This window comes from Schistocerca americana, chromosome 2 (assembly GCF_021461395.2).
Source record: "Schistocerca americana isolate TAMUIC-IGC-003095 chromosome 2, iqSchAmer2.1, whole genome shotgun sequence".
NCBI classification, from domain to species: domain Eukaryota; kingdom Metazoa; phylum Arthropoda; class Insecta; order Orthoptera; family Acrididae; genus Schistocerca; species Schistocerca americana.
In genome coordinates, this window is record NC_060120.1 from 967864969 (window position 1) to 967884761 (window position 19793).

At 38.4% G+C, this 19793-nt stretch overlaps 1 protein-coding gene across 1 annotated transcript in view; it reads left to right on the top strand.

Moving 5' to 3' along the window:
- The first annotated feature begins 8224 nt into the window (after positions 1-8224).
- The window catches only part of LOC124596226 (probable ATP-dependent RNA helicase DDX46), a 172767-nt gene continuing 161198 nt past the window's right edge, over positions 8225-19793 (top strand). Inside the window, exons 1-2 of the mRNA XM_047135284.1 lie at positions 8225-8381; positions 16979-17062. Of these exons, the coding sequence (XP_046991240.1) occupies positions 8365-8381; positions 16979-17062 (101 nt within the window). The 5' untranslated portion in view covers positions 8225-8364. The remainder of the gene's footprint in view (positions 8382-16978; positions 17063-19793) is intronic.

Consider the following 19793-nt stretch of genomic DNA (forward strand, 5'->3'; position numbering starts at 1 on the left):
TGCTATTAATATACAGTCTGCTCTCTCTCTATATAAGTCAATGTCCTGGCTGAGTGACTGACTGACTCATCACACCCAGGCCAAATCACTAAAGGTACAAACTTGAAATTTGGAGAGGGTGCAGATCTTATACTGTAGGCATCATTTAAGAAGAGATATTCCAAAATTCCAAACCTAAAGGGGTGAAATAGGGGATGAGGGTTTTATTTGAAAAACATCTCTGTTAAGGCAGTTTTGAAGCTAGATCTATGAAAATCGGTATTTGGCTTCCCAGTCAGAAATAAAGAAATATGTTTTCAGATTTTTTTGAAATTTAACCCTATGAGGGCGATAGTAGTGAAAGCTTTTTTTAAAGGAATCATTATTAAAGAACAACCAAAGTATTTTCAAAGCTACAGCTATGAACATTTATATTTGACTTCTCGATTTCAACTAAAAAAATGTTTTCCACTGTTTTTGAAAATTGAGCGCCTGAGGAGATGAAATACGGGATGACAGTTTTTATGGAAATATTTCATTGTGCAAGCATTGTTGAAGCTAAGTCTATGACAATTTGTATTTGCCTCTTACTTTAGAAATAAAATGCACATGCCACTGTTTTTGGTAATTCAAACAATAATAGAGTGAAATATTGGGTGAAACATTTTATGAAAATATTTCATTGCAAAAGCATTTTTAAAACTAAATCTTTAAGAAAAATGGTATTTGGCTTCCAATTAGACATGAAAAAATAAACTGTTTTACTGTTTTCGGAAAATACATCCGTAAGAGAGTGAAATAGTCAGACTAATTCGTTAACTCATCATCGCCCAGCCCAAATCATTAAGGTAGAATCTTGAAGTTTGGAGAGAATGTGGATCTTATATTTGAAGCATTGTTTAAGAAGGGGCTATCGGAAATCCCCCCCCCCTTCCCCAATGGTCTGAAGAACTGGATGAACAGCTTTTTGAAAGCATGCCACTATAAAGCGAATTTTGAAGTTAGAACTACGGAAACTGTTTTATTGTTTCTCAGTCAGAAAATAAAAATACATGTTTCAGAATTTTTGGAAATGCAGGTGACAATTTTTTTGAAAATCAATAATTATTAAAGAACCAATAAAGGATCTTTAAGGCTAGATCTACGACAAATGGCATTTGACTTCTAGGTTAGAAATTTAAAAAAATACGAGTTTCTGGAAATTCAACCCTTAGGAGAGTGCAATAAGAGACCAAAATTTTTAATGAAATATTTCGTTCCATTAAAAATTTTTAAGGCCAAATTTATGAAAATTGGTATTTCACTTCTCCATTAGCTACAAAGAAATATTTGTTTGGGGATGAAAGTTGCTATGAACATATCTCCACAAGAACAAAAGACATCATTAACAAAAACTTTGGACTCCAGCTATCAGTATCTCTCTCTGATTAGAAGAACAGTCTACATAGTGAAGCAGTGGGCACTAACCCAGTAAGTTCTGAAATCGGCTATTAAAGCATGTTGTTCTGTAGAGGCAACAGAAAATCAATTTTTAAACTAGAAAAACTCGAGTTTACTTGCATCAGGATTTGCCTAGGAGCTATGCATTGGACACCAACAAATGCATTGTTAACACAAGCTGCAGAAATGCCCAGTGCCTTGCAATGGAAATTAATGACAGACTTTCTGCAATTGACCACCCACTGATACTGAAACTCGAGAGACTTTTTTCAAAAAGATAAGAATAGGCAAAGAATTAAAACTGCTCTAAAATCAGAATTATACACACACACCCACATATATATATATATATATATATATATATATATATATCAGTATATATATATCAGTATATATATATATTCCCTTCATATATATATATATATATATATATATATATATATATATATATATATGAAGGGAATTCTTCATAAACTCCAAAGAATGTCAACACATCCTAATTCAGACTTCCATTGTAATGAAATAACATCAGCAACTGATGTCTTTTTCTTTCCAACAAAATCAAATGCCAGAGTAGAACAACTAGTAAAAACTTGCATTGCTGATAATTTTGTGGAATATTTCCTTATTTGTGTTGATGGCTCCAAAACCCCAGGTAATGGGAGAGTGGGCTGTTCGTTTCTATGCTCGAGAACAATTTACAAACAACTGATTTCGATTACCAGTGAAACTTTCAGTTTCTTGGCAGAAGCTGCAGCTACACTCACAGCTTTAAAACATTCACAGAACCTCACAACTAGAAACATTTTGATTTTAATGGATTGCAGAAGCTTAGTGGAAGATATCTAGACACCCACCTTACTCAAGAAAACTAATCCACTAGTATTGAATATCGTGAAAAGTATGAATATCTCAGAACGGTGACCAAATTTATGTGGATCAAAGGACATGCTAACATTAAACATAATGAAACACTCGATGACTCAGCGAAAACACTCAGTCAAAAAGCGCTTTTAGAACATCTTTTTACCCTCATCACATCTGAGGAACATGTTGTGTAGAAGAATAACACAACAGTGGGAAGAAGAATATCAATTACCAATATGCATCAAAGGGAAATATTTTGGTCAAATATAGCCAAACATTCCTTCGAAGTCTTGGTTCCACACAATTAAAGCAAATAAACATTTCATAAGCTCCATAATAGGGATGAGATTTAATCATGAATCATTCATTAGCCATCTTCACTGAATGCAAATAAGAGATAAACCTTGTTGGAATGTGATGGAACAACTGTAGGGGATATCAATCATATATTTTTTTTAATGTAAACTGTATGCTAATCAGCAAATCGATTTCATACAACAACTAATATGATGTCATCAACCATTACCAATTACTATACAGGCCAATCCACACTGGCTACCACATCATGTTACGTCACATCCCAGCCAAACATTCTACAATGAATTTCAAGTGGCAGCATCCACAATGGCCATCCTGTACATCACATCGCATCAGGGCACCATGAAGGTTTCTGAGGAAGAAACTTTTTATAGCCGACATTATCCATCCATTGTTGATCATATGTATCCTAATCTCATTTCTTCCCAATTCACAGCCATGTGCACATCTACATATTTCATTTTACGTGGTTTTCATGGTTGCTACCAATTGTTTGTTGTTCGTGATTTTTGTTGTTTGTTGTAAATTATTTCGTTTCGTTATTTTCCTTGTTAAAATTTACAATTCCATAATAAATGAAGAAAGATTAATTGAAGTAGTGAAGCAGCAGTCTGACTTGTACAGCATTAGTGTACTAAACTACTTGCCCTCTACTACGTTTATAAAGTGAATTTTTATACACTCTGGTACCATATTTAATATTTTACAACAAAGCGGATTGCAATATGGCTGAAGCTTAACAGTACTGCGGGTAGTGCAAGCTAAATTCCCTAAGTTGTTCAGGTTCACATGCAGTTCCTCTTTCTTGAAATGTCTTGGCTCAAACTTGTGTAGAGGTGAACTGCACGTGTCACATTACATGCCCTAAATTAGACACTTGTGACCTTTGATTAAATTGTCTGGCTGACAGCAAGTATTCGAAATACAAAGTTAATATAAAATATAATAACAGTAATAATAAAATTGGGAACTAAATTAACGACCCATAAATGATGTACGCCACACAGTTGCGATTTGGTTAGAATAATGTTCATTCAGATAGCAAACTAATAGCGAAAGTGGTCGTATTTAGAATTACTGTTACACTAGAGCGCATATCCATTTGTCACAGTTCGATCATTCACAACCTCATCGTGAATTACGAGTCCACCACGTTAACTAAGCGAAATGTTAGAATTCACACCAGGCACATGGCTGCTCACTGCTCAGAGACTAAGTCCCGCGATACCACACAACGCGAAATTTTGTAAGTTGTTCCACTTCCTAGCTACCTAAAGACCGACCGTCCGCTTTCGTGTCTCAGTCCGAACTGTTCCCTGTGTTTATAGACCAGAACTGCCCTCTGTCCGTCTCTGACCGCGTTTTCTCGAGCGCCGAACATCGTCACTCAACTGACTAAGGCAGTTCCCTTTCCTGAAGCCGTCCATCTGATTGGCTACAGCTTATTCTACATTATCTTACATTTTAACATATTTAAACAATCAAAGCTTGACCACTTCACGTTCTAAATAAAGTAACAATAATATCCATTAAATAATAAACATTAAATTATTTTACATAAAACCAATACAATTTTCTTCTTAGCTTTGAATGTCACAGCCAGTTGCCTTGCACCAATGTGCTTCCTGATAAATAAACAAAGAACAAAAGTAATATTATGCACTAACCTTTACAACAAATATTCTATTGCCTAATGATTCAATAAGGTGTCATGCTGTCATTGTTCAATGTGTTTTGTGTGGGGAAAATGATGATGTGATGCTTAACTGAAAATACTAATAATTTAATTTTACCATATCATTTAAACAAATAAAGTTACAGAGTTGATAATTATAGTATTTGTCACTTTAATGATGTGCTTCTATATGAAATGTCGATCGTTGAGATCGACCAAACGTTCAGCTTTTAGCATTCAGGTCTTTGTTACAAAACTTGTTAATTTCACTTTAGCAGTAAATCCTAAACTATTATAGATATAATCAACATTCAAGTTTTATTGGGATCACCACGAAATTTTATGGAGGACGGCAGATTAAAATTATTGTGGCTTCATGCCCTGCACTACTACAGAATTAAATAGTTTTCATAAACGTTTCCCTTTATGGCTGATCTTAGGTCCGCCACATTTAACACTGCTACGCCTCCTTAGCCACAAAAACCTTCTACTTGGTTTTTCTATGACGTAAGTTCTCACTTGTCTCACTAGCACACTACAGTGCTTAGGCCTCAACAGACAATATATGCCTGTGAGTTTCTCCATCTCATGGTGAATCTGCACCCCTGGACGACAGGGTTCGTTTCACAATTGCTGAAGGCTGACTCTTTTGGCCATATACTTAAATGAGAGCGCAATGCTCGTTAACTCACAGTAGAAACAAATTGATTAGTGAATGGAATTTATTTGTATGTTCTCAGGCATTTAAAATATTTCATGAAGAAATGAACTGACATCTTCAGACACTCTAAACGTGACAAAATGCTTCTTTTGTGAAGCAGACATCAAGGACTGCATTAGAATTTTTTGTTGAAATATGTGTTTGTAACAGGCTTACTTATTGTTAAGTAGCTCTCTGGATTGTGTGAAATGCATAAAAACAGTTGAAAATCATCTTGCAAATATCGTAATTCCCGAGAAAAAAGCAATTGAGGACATCCATGTGAGTTGAGTTCACATGGCTTGAATTCATTTGATATGCCATGACAGGACGGACTGTGTGAATGCACCTGGATGTGACGTAGCAGTGGAATGATGGCCAGTGTGAATTTACCTTTGAGTTTCCACAACTTTGGATACTATGTTCAAATATATAAACGAAATAGCACTGGCAAATATCAACATGATAGTGGTGTTGCATCTTCCCAGCCATATGTTCCAGAGGAAGTGGTTAAGAAGAAAGTCAGTATCTATGCATAAAGGTCAGTTCACAGTTGCAATCATGTCACTGTCACATCACAGCAGCATGATGTCAAGGTGCTTTCACTCTCTCCATCACGTCATGATATGTGAAATCAATTTAAGTCATTTGATCTCAACAAGCATGGCTGCCCTCAACTGTTTTCTTTTTTTTCTGCTGGAATTGCGAATTTTCCAAGACGCTTTACATTAGTTTTTACGTGAAGCGCACATACACAACATTGTGCTTATGTACGTGGATTCTGGAGTGCAGATTTGTACAATAATGACATTTATTGGACTAAAGATAGCTTGCATATTAAACAAGAAAACAGAACTGCAAAACAACCCAACAAAAGAGTGTGGGTTCCAAAAATGTCATTATGTGGTACAAAAAGGAATTTCACACCCTGTGCAAGAAGCTCGAGGAAGAGAAAGGTGCATTTTGTAAGCTTTTCAGAAAGCACCAGTTTTTTCATTTTTTGTATCAAATTGCACCCAGAATTACTGAAGGGAACACAGTTTTATGAGCCGCCATCACACCCCGTGAAAAACTGATTTGTTTAAGTTTAGTTGCCAGTCCAGTGCAAATTTTTGTGCATTAGTCATATCTCCTCAAACCTTTTCCTTCAAGATTGATAGGTTTCCTTTACATTTTGTACTTGGCTTTAAACAGTGCAAATGCCTTATTTTCACTGGGATTAGCTAATGAAACCACACAAATATTGACTCACAGAGGCTTGCAAAACTGTTTCACACACAATCAAGGGAGCTACTTATATTAACAATAAATAAGCCTGTCACAAACATATGTATTGTAATGTTCTGACGACCTAAAGTGTGAGTGTGGATCTGGGTTATATCCGCTTATTCCCCCAAACCACCTTCCACTTCTTTACGAGATGACTTATTTGGAATTTGCAACCACTCTTCTTTACTGAATAGCCATCTGCTGGAAACACTCTTGACTTCTCTGTCGAATAACGCTAGGTGCAGAATTTTGTAGACTCTTTCTTCTTATGAAACAAGTAGACATAAAAACTCTTTTCATCAACTATCGATGTAGTTTACCTCCATACACAATAATTTAACTTTCCACATGAATATGCAACTTCCTGCAAGTCTCTCGTACAGTCAGACGTTTGAAACAAATCGAGTTACAATTAAAAGAAGGTTGGCTTGGATACCATGACCTTTCTTAACATGAATTCTAAAATGAGTCTTGCCTCTAATAAGGATGCATCAAGAGTCTACAAGAGTACTTTTTCAATTGTTCTTGTTTCGCATAACAATAGTCAATGACATAATAAGCACAGAGATGAATATAGACTCCATGGTTCTTCCTTACACTCTCACTAACACAACTATTGATTGTCCAACAGGTACTTGTTGGTGCCGTTCGACCACCGTGTCTACTTTCTTCCCGTGACTGATTTCAAACCTGCACACTCAAACATGTGACGTGCAGTAGGTATCCAGAATATCATGTGTTCGAGATGACAGAAGGCTGAGTGGTTCTAGAATTTACACAGAAATTCTCGAATCACTATAATATTTAAACAAACAACTCTAATACATTACTTGAAGTCTACTTCACAAAAAGCATTTTGCCACTGTTGCAGTGTCTGACGATGTCAGTCCATTTCTTTATGAAACATTGTAATGCGTGACAATATACAAATAAATTCCACTTACTAATCAACTTGTTTCTGCCTACAGCCCTTTTGACTTCAATTTGCAGCTATATTGCAATCCAGTTCATTATAAGACATTAAACAACAGCAAGGATATGTGTAAATATTCACTTTATAAACATAGTAGAGCAAGTAGTTTAGTATGCTCATGTTGTACAAGTCAGACTGCTGCTTCACTGCCTCGATTACTCTTTCTTCATTTACTACGAAATTGTTAATTTTAAGGAAGAAAATAACGAAACTAAATAATTTATGACAAATAACAAAAATAGCGAACAACAAACAATTGTTATCAACCACGGCGAAATGAATTATAAAGATGTGCGCATGGCCGTGTATCGGGAGGAAATGAGTTGGGAGTCAAGTAATCAATAATGGACAGATGATGTCAGTCGTCAAAACTTTCTTCCTGAGAAACTTTGTCAGTGCCATTTGAAACGCATTGCAGAATGATTTGATGGGACGTGACGTGAAAGTCAGTGTGAATTGGCCTTAACGTTCAATCGGAAGTGCAATGCAGTTAAAAACGCTCAAGTTCCCCACTTTTCACAAGGAGTGTGTGAGTTATAAGTTCCCACATAGTGATATTTTAATTAACTGTCATCAGAAGGCCAAGGAGAAAAACAAAATTTTCGCATACTTCTGTCTTCTTTTTCAGTGTGAGGGCGATGTAACTTTAAATAAGTTCCACGGCCCATCTGCAGAAAGTTAACGTTTCCCTTACCAGATTTTCATGTGTTTAATTCTGTCTAATTGTAAATCTTTCTTTGGACCAGCGTCTTGTTTTTTCCTTCTTCTTTGAACACAGTGCCATCGTCAATGTCAGAAATTCTGTATCTTCGTTTGTAGCCACTACCAGTAGTGTCAAAATACAGTATACCGTACACAAAACGCATCTGTTTCAAAAGTGCGGTTAAATTAACAAACTCTTGTTGCTAAGACGTATTCTCACCTCCTTGGATTTTATTGTCGGCAAGGAAGCTGTTTCCAGTTTTCAAGCTACTTGCAATCAGAGATGATAGTTATGAAACCTGTGTGTTTTTACCTTTGTGGTCTTTGACAACATGTCGTCAGCGCGTTGTTGATGTTATTTGTGGTAGTTGTTATTAAGCCGTGTCTCAAATTATCTGTTGTGTGCCACGCGGACAAAACACCCAAAGTGCCCCACTGACAATGGTTCGAAGTAGCGGGTAAGAATACTCGAAGGATTATACTTAAAGAGTTACTCAGCTGTAAGCGACATATGAAGTTTATTTTTGTTTGATAATCCAATAAACTATTTGCGTGTATAAATGAAGGAAGTAACTGTAGTGTTTAACGCCCCGTCTACATCGGTGTCATTAGAGATGCCTGTAAAGATGGTTCTAGTAAAATAATTATAATTTGCTGGCAGTTCGGATTGTTCTAATTTTTGTTTTGTTATCTATTAGTAATGGCTGTAAACATTAATGGATATGTATCCTCTTCACGTTTTGGGTACCTGAAGCCCTTTCCTATTAAGTTACGTACCAGTAACAGCCTATTGCTAGTATATGACAGTTTCTGATGTTTCACTTCTAGATTGACATGTGACACTTGAAACTTTCTCTACTGTCTTACAAAATTTAATGTTGAGTCCAAAAATTTCATTGCCCGGCTTAGGGCTGTGACCTGTTCCACGTTTGACTGCTGTCTGTCACTTTTTGTGCGTTTGAGTGGACAATGTGCAGTCATCATATACAGAGACAATTATTATCAGTGTTGATAACGTGCATAATTTTAATATTGGTGCTATTCGTTTGATTGTAGTAGTCCAAGTACTGGGTAAGAATCTTTAGTATATTAATAAAGTTGCAGTTTCTTTAGGTACTTCCTTTTGCTAGTGTATTAGACGTGTGCAAATTTCTCTCATTGACCTACAGAGCAGTTGTTGCAAAAGTCTGTCATCTGTATATGTTGTACTTACGTTATCATATTAGTCTTACAAATATTAATGGCAAGAAGGATATTGTAAATAATATAGATGTCTTTGAGTTGATTTTTTATTTGTTGTTGTTATAGTCATGCCGCTGGAAGAACATCCCTGACACTTCACGCACGTGGTGGGGTTTTGTAGAGCAGACACACTATTGTGTATCCGAGCTCTGAAATTTGTAAATGTTGCCATGGTGACAGAGCAGCATTGTGACCCCTACAACTTAAGATCATGAGAGGCCAACAGATGGACAACCAACATGGTGTAACAGCAAACAGCTACATAGTAGCAGTGACAACATAACTGCTGGCAGTCACTAGCGTTCTTTCAGTGGCTCGACTAGGCCTATAAGTTCTTTTGAATTGAACAATTTAATCCTAATGATCAGCAAATATTAGGAAAAAATATATGTAGCATAATTTTTTCTTATGTACAGAATGAAAATTATATTATGCAAGGGATCTGCAGTCCCAGTTTAGCTGAAGTAGTGCATTTGTTAAGACCGACTGACTTGCATTATGTCCTTCCATTCCAGCCATTGGAACATAGGGCTTTGGTGAAGCACCACCAGAGGACTCATTTTTGTCCCATTACCTTCACTTCCACACTTTCTACCTACTTCTTTTACTTCTCTCTCTGCTGTCCTCATACACTTATCCTCCATCTTCCTCTTCTGTGATGACCCTGAAGCTTCCATTTCTGGCTTGTTTCTCTATTGCTGACCAATTTTTGTGCAAAATGTGCCTAACCCATTTCCATTTCCTTGCCTTTACTGGTTTGTCCATAGACTTCTCATTTGTTCTGTTCTACACCTCTTGATCCCCTCTGGTATACTCTAAATACGAGCTCGGTCTTTCACTGTCTTCTTATTGCCATGTTAATCTTCACTTTAGTATTTTTCCTTTCTCCCATTTACTTCCGGGTGTCGTCACTCATCCGGTCTTTTCTTTTACTGTCTCTGAATCCAGCTGCCATTTTGGCAGTTTCAAGGATCACTCTCTTGACTTCCTGCCATAGCTCTTCTACTCCATCCTCCATTATGTGGAGTGGTTCATTTCTGTTCTGCTGTTCTAGTCCAAAGTCCTATGTGTCAGTAGGGCCCGTCACCCTTGAGGGAGCAAACCACTTGTTTAGGACATCAAATTTCTTCTTTGTAGCTAAGGTTTCCAAGTGCACCTTAACCAGAGTCAGCTGGTAGTCACTGCCTATATCAGCTCCTGTTTTATTTCTAATATCGGGCCATGATCTTTTCCAGTTCCCCAAGAAAAGTGACATGAATCGAAAAATGACAACTTTTAGTTAAAATCTGAAAGTATACTATGTGTAGTGCCCCAACATTCATGAAAATGATAATGGAATTTATGCCAACAGTACTGACTTGAAATTTAAATGAAGCTTATACTACACCGATAGAAAAAAAATCACGACACTGAAAAATAATTTATGTAGAGTAATGAAATTTTGGGAATACATTTGTCTAGGTAACATGTTTAAGTAATTAACATTGCAAGATCACAGTTTAATGTAAGTGTGAGATATGTCATTGCAAATGTGAAATGCTGGCACATTAATAACTGGTATAACTGCCAGAATGTAGAATGCAAGCATGTTTGTGCATTGTGTTGTGCAGGTACCCTATGTCCATGCCTGTTGCAGACAATACGGGGATGGTTAGCGCTGTTTGTGGATGGCACTGTTGTCATCCAATGATGTCCCATGTGTGCTTGATTGGAGACAAATCTGATGATCGAGCAGGCCAAGGCAACATGTTGACACTCTATAGTGCATGTTGGGTACAACAGCTGTGTACGTGAATGAGTATTATCCTGTTGAAAAACACCCTGTGGAAAGCTGTTCATGAATGGCAGCACAACAGGTCGAATCACCAGATTGAAGTATAGATTTACTGTCAAGGTGCTTGGAACAATCACGAGTGTGCTCCTCCTGTCACACGAAAGCAGACCCTATGGAATACTGTCCCAGTTGTGGGAGTGGACTCGTCACAGTTTGTAGTAATGGATGGAAAGTCAGAGTGAAAGAGAAGTAATATCCGGTGTTCCCCAAGGAAGTATTATAGGCCCTCTTTTGTTCCTGTACTATATCATCGACATAGGAGACAATCTGAGTAGCACTCATAGATTGTTTGCAGATGATGCTGTCATTTACCATCTTGTAAAGTCATCATATGACCAAAGCGAATTGAAAAATGATTTAGATAAGACTTCTGTATGGTGTGAAAAGTGGCAACTGACCCTGAATAAAGAAAAGTGTGAAGTTATTCATATGATTACTAAAAGAAATCTGCTGAATTTCTATTATGCGATAAGGCACACAAATATGAAGACTGTAAATTCAACTAAATACTTAGGGATTACAATTACAAATAACCTAAATTAGAACGATCACATAGATAATGTTGGGAGTTGAGCAAACCAAAGACTGCGCTTATTGGCAGAACACTTAGAAGGTGCAATAGGTCTACTAAAGAGACTGCTTACACCACGCTTGTCTGCCTTATTCTGGAGTATTGCTCTGTGATGTGGGATCATTGTGAGGTTGGACTGATGGATGATGTCGAAAAAGTTCAAAGAAGGGCAGCTCGTTTCATATTACCGCGAAATAGGGGAGATAGTGCCACAGACATGATAAGTGAATCATTAAAACAAAGGCATTAGTCGTTGCAATGGGATCTTCTCATGAAATTTCAGTCACCAGTTTTCTCCTCCTATTGCGAAAACATTCTGTTGGCATCATCCTGCATAGGGAGAAACGATCATCATGTCTTAATCAGGGCTCGCAGAGAAAGATTGAAATGTTCATTTTCCCCGGACACCATTCGAGAGTGAAACGATAGAGATACAGCTTGAAAGTGGTTCATTGAACCTTCTGCCAGGCACTTTATTGTGAATAGCTTATCACTGGAACCAGAACAGAACCAACTTTCGTCAAGAAAACACAACAGACCTCCACCATGCTTTCCAGTAAGCTCTTGCTTGATACCACTGAAGTCGCAAATGGCAGTGGTTTGGGGTCAGTGGAATGCATGCTACAGGGCATCTGACTTGGAGCTGTCCTTGAAATAACTGATTTGTAACAGTTCGTTGTGTCACCGTGGTGCCAGCTGTGCCCAAATTGCTGCTGTAGATGCAGTACAATGCTCCAGTGCCATATTCTGAATGCAATGGTTTTCCCTCAAGCCAATTACATGACCTCATTCAAACTCAATGAGGTGTTGACATTGGCATTTTTGTTGTCTTTAAGGAATTCTTAACAAACATCAACTCATCACATTCAGTCTCAAAGGTAACTAACACTCATGATCATGACAGTGTGTATTTAAAGCAAACCTGATTTGTATCCTCACAGTGGCACTACTAGCACCACTCTTATGCGACAGGCATGAAATTTGAATAGATGTCATCTTTCAGATGTAGGAATGTGCCTACCAACTTTTGTTTGTCACACAGCTCATCTTGGTGTTTCAATTCTTTTTTTCCATCAATGTATTTGTGTAGAAAGGGTGTTCAAAAAGTTTTGCAGAGTCGTCTGTAATTTTTTTATTTTTTGCAGGAGGAGAACAAAATTTTTTGTGAACATACTTGGAACATTTAGCTATATATTGAGCCTCCTCAGTGTAGCCTCCATCAGCTGTGACACATCTGGCCCAACATTCTTCCCATGATGTAAATGTACTTTGGTAAAATTCTGGGGATTGACTTTTACACCATAGCTTGACACAGAAAATAAGGTCTTTCTCACTATCAAATGTTTTAGCATGCAGGTGGGCAGACGGAGCCAAGTCCGGACTGTAGAGAGGCGAGGAACAACTTTCCAACCCATTTTTCTTCTTTTCTCCTGTGCCATAAGGATTGTATGGGGTTGGGCATTGTCATGGTGTAGTCTGATGAGCTGACTTTGAAGCTGTGTTCTGTGGTCTTGATGGCACGTCGCAGCTTGTTCAATGACAAACAGTAACAGTCCCAGTTAATTGTGGAGCCAGGTTCCAAAAAGTCAATGAAAATGACACCACACTGATCTCAGAAGGAGGCCATCACCTTTTGGCCTGCTGTTCACGAAAGTGTTGGTTTCTTCTTCTGGGAGGAACCCAGATGATGCCACTCCATGGATTGGGTTTTGCTCTCAGGTTTGGACAAAAACAACCATGTTTCATTCTGGGTAATGACACCGTCAAAACACTGTTTCCACTCTTCAGTAAAGGTCTTCATGAGAGACTCGCACAATTCTTCCTCATCGTTTTCATTTCTCTTGTCAATAATCTAGGCACCCAACATGCACAGTTTTTTCTGTACCCCAGTGACTGCACCAATGATACCACACTACCCAATGACAAACGAATCATTTCAGCAAGCTGTCGTGTTGTCACACATCTGTCATTTTGGATGATTTGATCAATGGTCTCCTTATTCACATCACTCACTGCCGTTGATGGTCTACTGCATCGTGGATTGTCCAGTAGAGGGAAATCACTTTCTTTAAACCTCTGCAACCACCACTGTATACTGCTGCAATCCACTGTGTCCTTCACATAAACAGGGAGCAACTTCCTATGAATCCATGTGGCAGAGTCGTCGCTGGTCTTGAAGAGGAACTCCATCACCGACCATTGTCGCAACCTGACATCTACTTCACGGTCCGTTATGGCTCACTTGTAAATAAAAGAAAATTCTTTTATATACCAACTTATAGCTAAATGTTCCAAATATGCTCACAAAAATTTCATTCTCCTCCTGGAAAAAATAAAAAAATTAAGAGAGAACTGTGTAAAACTTTTTGAATGCCCTATGTATATGTTTTATAGAATTAATTCTTTAAATCAAGTTTTCTAAAGTATGGCATTTTTGAGTTTCACAGTCCTTGCCGGTGTGTGATATTTTGTCGAAAACAGTGTTCCTTCTTTAACTAGCTCATTGTTTGCACAGAATTCAGTTAACAGTTTACCATTTGCAGTAGACTTTCCTACTCTGTGTCCCGCCATTACGTGCTCCATCCCAAGATTTTCTGTACCTGCCTTTGCGTTTTGTTCCCCACTTTTCAGTGCTGCATGTATAAAGGGCAGTCAAGTGAAAACAAGACAAACTGTGCAACAGGTGTGGTGCAGACATTGGTAACTAGGTAAGTGTGTTTATCTTTTGGGAATCAGGAACGAAAAATATGAACATTCACAGCTGTGCCATTTGTCTGTTACACATGCTTGATGAGAAGTCAGCGGGTGTGCGTTCAACATCACTATGGAGGCCAGGAAAGTGGAACAGTAAGATGATATGCAGTCTTTTACTGTGGAAGGAGTGTCAGGAAGTGAAATTCATGCCTGAATGTTTGCTTTGTATGGCAGACACAGTATGTCACATGCAGACATGTGTACTTAGAATTAATGTTTTCGAGAAGTTAGGGTGTCACTGAAAGGTAGCATTCGGCCAGGACAGGCTTGTTGTGCCATTAACTGTTCTGTCATTGCTGCGGTGAATACTGATGTCAGAAATGGCAGACAGTGAGAGATATTCGGCTCGTGTCAGGCGTCAGCCATGGTAGCACTTACACCGTCATGACAGAGCATCTGAAATTCGGAAAATCTGTGCACGTTGGGTTCCCTGCAGCCGAGTTGAGGAGCAGAAGTTGAACAGGATGTCGACATTACTGGAGCACCTAGAACAGTGCCACAATGAAAAATATTGTTCCTTGTCCTTGTCTTGGGAGACGAAACATGGTGTCACTATTTTGAGCCATAGAGCAAGCATAATAGCCAACAACGGAAGCACATGGGTTCACCTCTTAGTGAAAGGTCTTGAGCCATTCTTGCCTGCTCTAGTAAAGTCTTTGACTACAAGGTCCCAGTGTTCTTTGACTTTATGAAATGTCACTCCGCAATTAATCAACACTTTGCGGAAATTGAAGCGTACCCGCGTCCAATCGCCCAGAAATGTTGGCAGTCAGAATTATCCTATTGCAGGATATAATGCCTGCCCATAAATTGCCAAGGTTGTTTGAGGTACTCTGCAGAATTTCAGCTATGAAGCCTTTAAATGCCCTCCACACAGTCCCAAACTCTCCTCATGTGAATTCCGTACTTTTGGAGCTCTGAAGAAAAACATTTGTGGCCATTTTTTGCTTCAAAGAGGTGCACTGTGTATGCCTGGGGTACAGTAATAATTCCATAGCCGCAACTGTGAACATTTTTGCAGAAGGCGTAGATTGCCTTGTCTCACACTGTGATAAATTTATTAACAATTATGGTGATTACTTTTGAAATAATAAAAAGTCAACATTTTTCCATTGGTCTCATTTTCATTTGATTACCCCTTACAGTTCAGCACATAAGTGGTTTTTGATTCTATCTACGATTGTCCAGTGGGAATGAAACATTCCGTATCTGTCGTGTAAATCTTGCTGTCCTGATTCTGTCATATGAATGCCTGGTGTCTGTTGTTTTGGACTTGTCTGAAAAAACAGACATCATGCGAAAACTGCAGCTGTAATACATATTATGTAAATTGAAGGGGGGGGGGGGGGAGGAAAGGGAAGTAACTGATGATATCAGCTGCATCAGTGCTGTATGCGGAATCAGTGTCAGGAAATGAAAATCCCGGGTTCACATCTTGGTCCTGCACATATTTTCACTCATTGCCACTGGTTCCACACAAAGTCCTGATGCAGCTGACACCATCAGTTCCTTCCCTTCCGTTTTCTTTCCTTTCTCTCCCCCTCCATCTTCAGTTTACATAATTTTGTCAGCTTTTCCTTCCTGCTTTGCTTTGAATTTTTCAATGTGGAGTAGTGTGTTTGCTGATGTGAAACTTCCTGGCAGATTAAAACTTTGTGCCAGATTAGGACTCAAACCCATTACCATTGCCTTCCACAAGCAAGTGGTCCACTGATTGAGCTACCCAGGCACGACTCATGGTCCATCCTCAAAGATTTACTTTCACCAGTACCTTATCTCCTACCTTTCAGACTGCACAGAAGTTCTGCAACACGTGCTGGATTAGCACTCGTGGAGGAAAGGATATTGTAGAGCATGGCAGCCACAGTCTTGCTCTCTGCTGTTTTGTTTAGCATTGTGCCAACACTATTCACATGATTATCATCTGCATGTATTTTACCTGAATAGAGAAAAGTGACACACTTGAACTTGGACTTTTGGTTTGGATCTGCCAAACTAGTTCCGACGAACTTCACTCAATTCCATAATAGTTAACTTATATTTCTCTTGTAGAGGGTCTGCACAATCCAAAATCCAATTCTCATGGTCTGTTTCAATCCAGAGGTTGTTATCTTATTGTCCATTGTCTCTGTCTTCTTGAAGTTTCAATGTGGTTTAACAGATGCAGGTTGATAGTCCATGGTCTCTGACTGCTTTGGTGGGGATGACATCCTTGCTATATGGTCAATAATGTCTTTTTCCTTCCCTCTCTAAGAGGTTGTACACTGTTCACAAGGCCCCTCTGCTAAAGCTTTCCCAGTTTGGGGGACTCTACCAGTACTTACGCTAGTAGCGACATAGGCCTCAGCTTCATTGTGCCATGCAAACTTTCCCACCAGGCATTGAAGTTACCTGCAGTAAGATGGTGTCGCTTGGGAGGGGAAACAAGTGAAGTAGTTAATTTATTCGAGAGGATGAAGGCTCATGCTCGGTCCGTCCAGCCATCTTGATTTAAGTTGGTTATGGTTCTAATAAATCACCTAAGACAAATGGCATGATGATTCTTTCCAGAAGGTTACTCATTATAATGAAAGTAATTAAATAGAGTAGGCAATACTATTGTTGTGATTGCTATTACACCTCAATTAATAAGTTATTTTTTTCTTTCGATACAGGCATCACCGAAAGCGTTCTCGTAGTAGGTCCAGATCTAGAAGTGCTGACAGGAAAAGAAGCCGAAGATCAAGAAGCCGAGAAAGGTATTAATAAAATTAAAAGTGTTGCTTGTCTAAATAAAGTGAAGGTGAGAGAAGATGTGACTAAAGGACTTGTACTATCACTGTGTGCCATGCCGCATGCTCGATATTGATTGTATGTGGTATAATTACTAATCACCATTGCCGTTTGCCATGTGTTACTATCTTGTTTATGAATTGTACTCTGTAGGCATTTAATAGTGATTTGTTCACAAAATATCTATTTAGAAAATGTAACATAAAGTTTTGAACCTTAGGTTCTTAAATTTATTGATAAATTATATAAATTTCCTGAATGATTGTACAACAGTTGTGCATATCTTGTGAATAAAACCATCTAGATCTGATGCGGCAGTAGGATGTCAGCAGGTTGGGTAACTTACAGAGGTGGTGTCTGGGATGCTGCTCCTAAAGTGGTGATCCGTGGCCTACTCAACCTCCACAACATCCTTGTCCATCACAATGCCACACCCAATCCCAAACCCTTGCCACAAGGACTCTATCACTATGGAAGACCCAGGTGCAAGACCTGCCCAATCCACCCACCCAGCACTTTATACCAGTCCTGTCACAGGTTTATCCTACCCCATCAGGGTCTGGGTCACCTGTGAGAGCAGCCATGTCATTTACCAGCTCTGCTGCAATCATTGAATAGCTTTTTATGTTGTTATGACCACCAACCAGCTGTCCACCAGGATGAATTGTCACTCCCAAACTTTGGTTAAGAGCAAAGCAGACCGTCCTATGGTGCAACATGCAGCTGAACATAACATACTCGGCTTCAGTGGCGAGCCATCTGGATCCTCCCGTCCACCACCAGATTTTCTGAACTGCACAGATGGAAGTTATCCTTACAACACATTATCCCGGTCTCTTAATTATCCTAGCCTCAACCAACAGTATGATACTGCCCCCACACCTTCCACCCAACAATTCCATCCCCTCTGTCCTGTCACCTCTTCCCCATCCTTGTCTCCCACCCTCTTTGTTTGCCATCCTCTACCACCACATCCACCCATCTTTCTCCACTCCTTTCATTTTTCACTCTGTTGTCCCCACCTTCATGCTCTACAGCCTCCTGACGCTGCGCCTGTTGAGATTCTAGTCCCTACGCACTCTGCCAGATAGTGCTTCTCTTTTCCCTCACCTGTACTCTGCTATCCCTTCCCTGCCCCTCTGGATTGCTGCTTGCATCCCATGTTATAGTTGCATTCTGGCCAGAGTTGGTGGTTGTGTGTGTGAGGTGGGCTTGCTTGTCTGAATGAATCGTGTGTTTCACTTTTTCCGATGAAGACTGAGGCTGAAAGCTTGTGTGAATATATTTAAATGTGCCTGTCACAACCTGATGTATTATCTTTATAGTAAGTAGCACTCTGTTTTTTTCTGCATTGTTAATTTTTTTCTATTTGGCATTTCATTTTAAAAGCAGCAATTTTTCATTGTGTACAATGTTAAAAGAAATAGATTCAGCTGTTCAATTATTAATTTAAAGGACAGGTGTTGTTGCCTGGTGGTGCATATTTCTAAGGAGGATTGTCTGTGTTACATTTGAAATTACTGTTGCCTAGATGAAACTGGGGACAGTGGCTTTACAGAGAGGTTAAAGTTATGGAACCCCTTAGGGGAAAATGACAGTGAAGTGTCTGAATTGTTCTTTTACTTGCAGTATATCGGATACATTTTGTATGTAACTGCCTCAGAGTGTTTCATTTTGAGAAGACCGGTGATTATCATGAAGAGATGAATAACAGTTTTTATGAAGTGGTTTTAAACATTGCTTATGACAAAAGTCACAAAGCCAACAGACGTTCTTAGGGACAATGCCCCATATCATTCAGGTGTTAATGAAAAGACACCAACTGTGGCAACGAGGAAAAATGAAATTATTTAGTAGTTGAATGGACAAAATGTAGATATCAGAGAAGATTTAACAAAGCCGGAGTAGCTCATAATTGTGGCATGAACAAAACCACCATTCCCACCATAAATACATGAAAGTGGTAAAAGACATGAGCATGAAATAGTCCGCTTGCTCTGTATCAGTCATTTGTATGTTATTGAAAAGTTTCTGGGTGAAAATATAAAATTACTTTATTGCAAACTACAAAAATTACACTGTCTCTGAAGTTGAGAATCTCCTTGGAGGCTTTCAGTCAAGTGACTTCTGAGAAGTGGAAGAATAAGGTAAATGATACTGCAGTCAGGGAGGCAGCCAAAAATGAAAGTGTTGTGGAAGACTGAGTGGAAAATTTAATTAGGCCTATATATGTGGGCAGGAGTAGTCATAGCCTGAAGAAAACAGAAGAAAATAATTCGAAATCAGATTATGTCACCTATGTGAGTAATGTTTTTCCATTACTGTTACTGCAACACATTCAGTAATTTCAGATGACAGTGTGTCATTGATTGATTATCACGTTGTGAATAGTTTCTTCAGGTGATAACCGTTAATATACTTTAAAATTTAACAGTTAATATACTTTAAAATTTAACAGTTAATATACTTTAAAATTTAACAGTTAATATACTTTAAAATTTAACAGTTAATATACTTTAAAATTATTCTTTTGCTTGTTATAAAACAAGTTAATAATGCAAATATTTAATTACAAAAACAAGGACTGTGAATGTTCAACAGTGTATCAGAAGTAGTTTGTACTTTTGTTGGGAATTATCACACACAATCTTAAGATAATTCAGCATACTAGATGCTTCATTCCAAACTTTTGTTTTT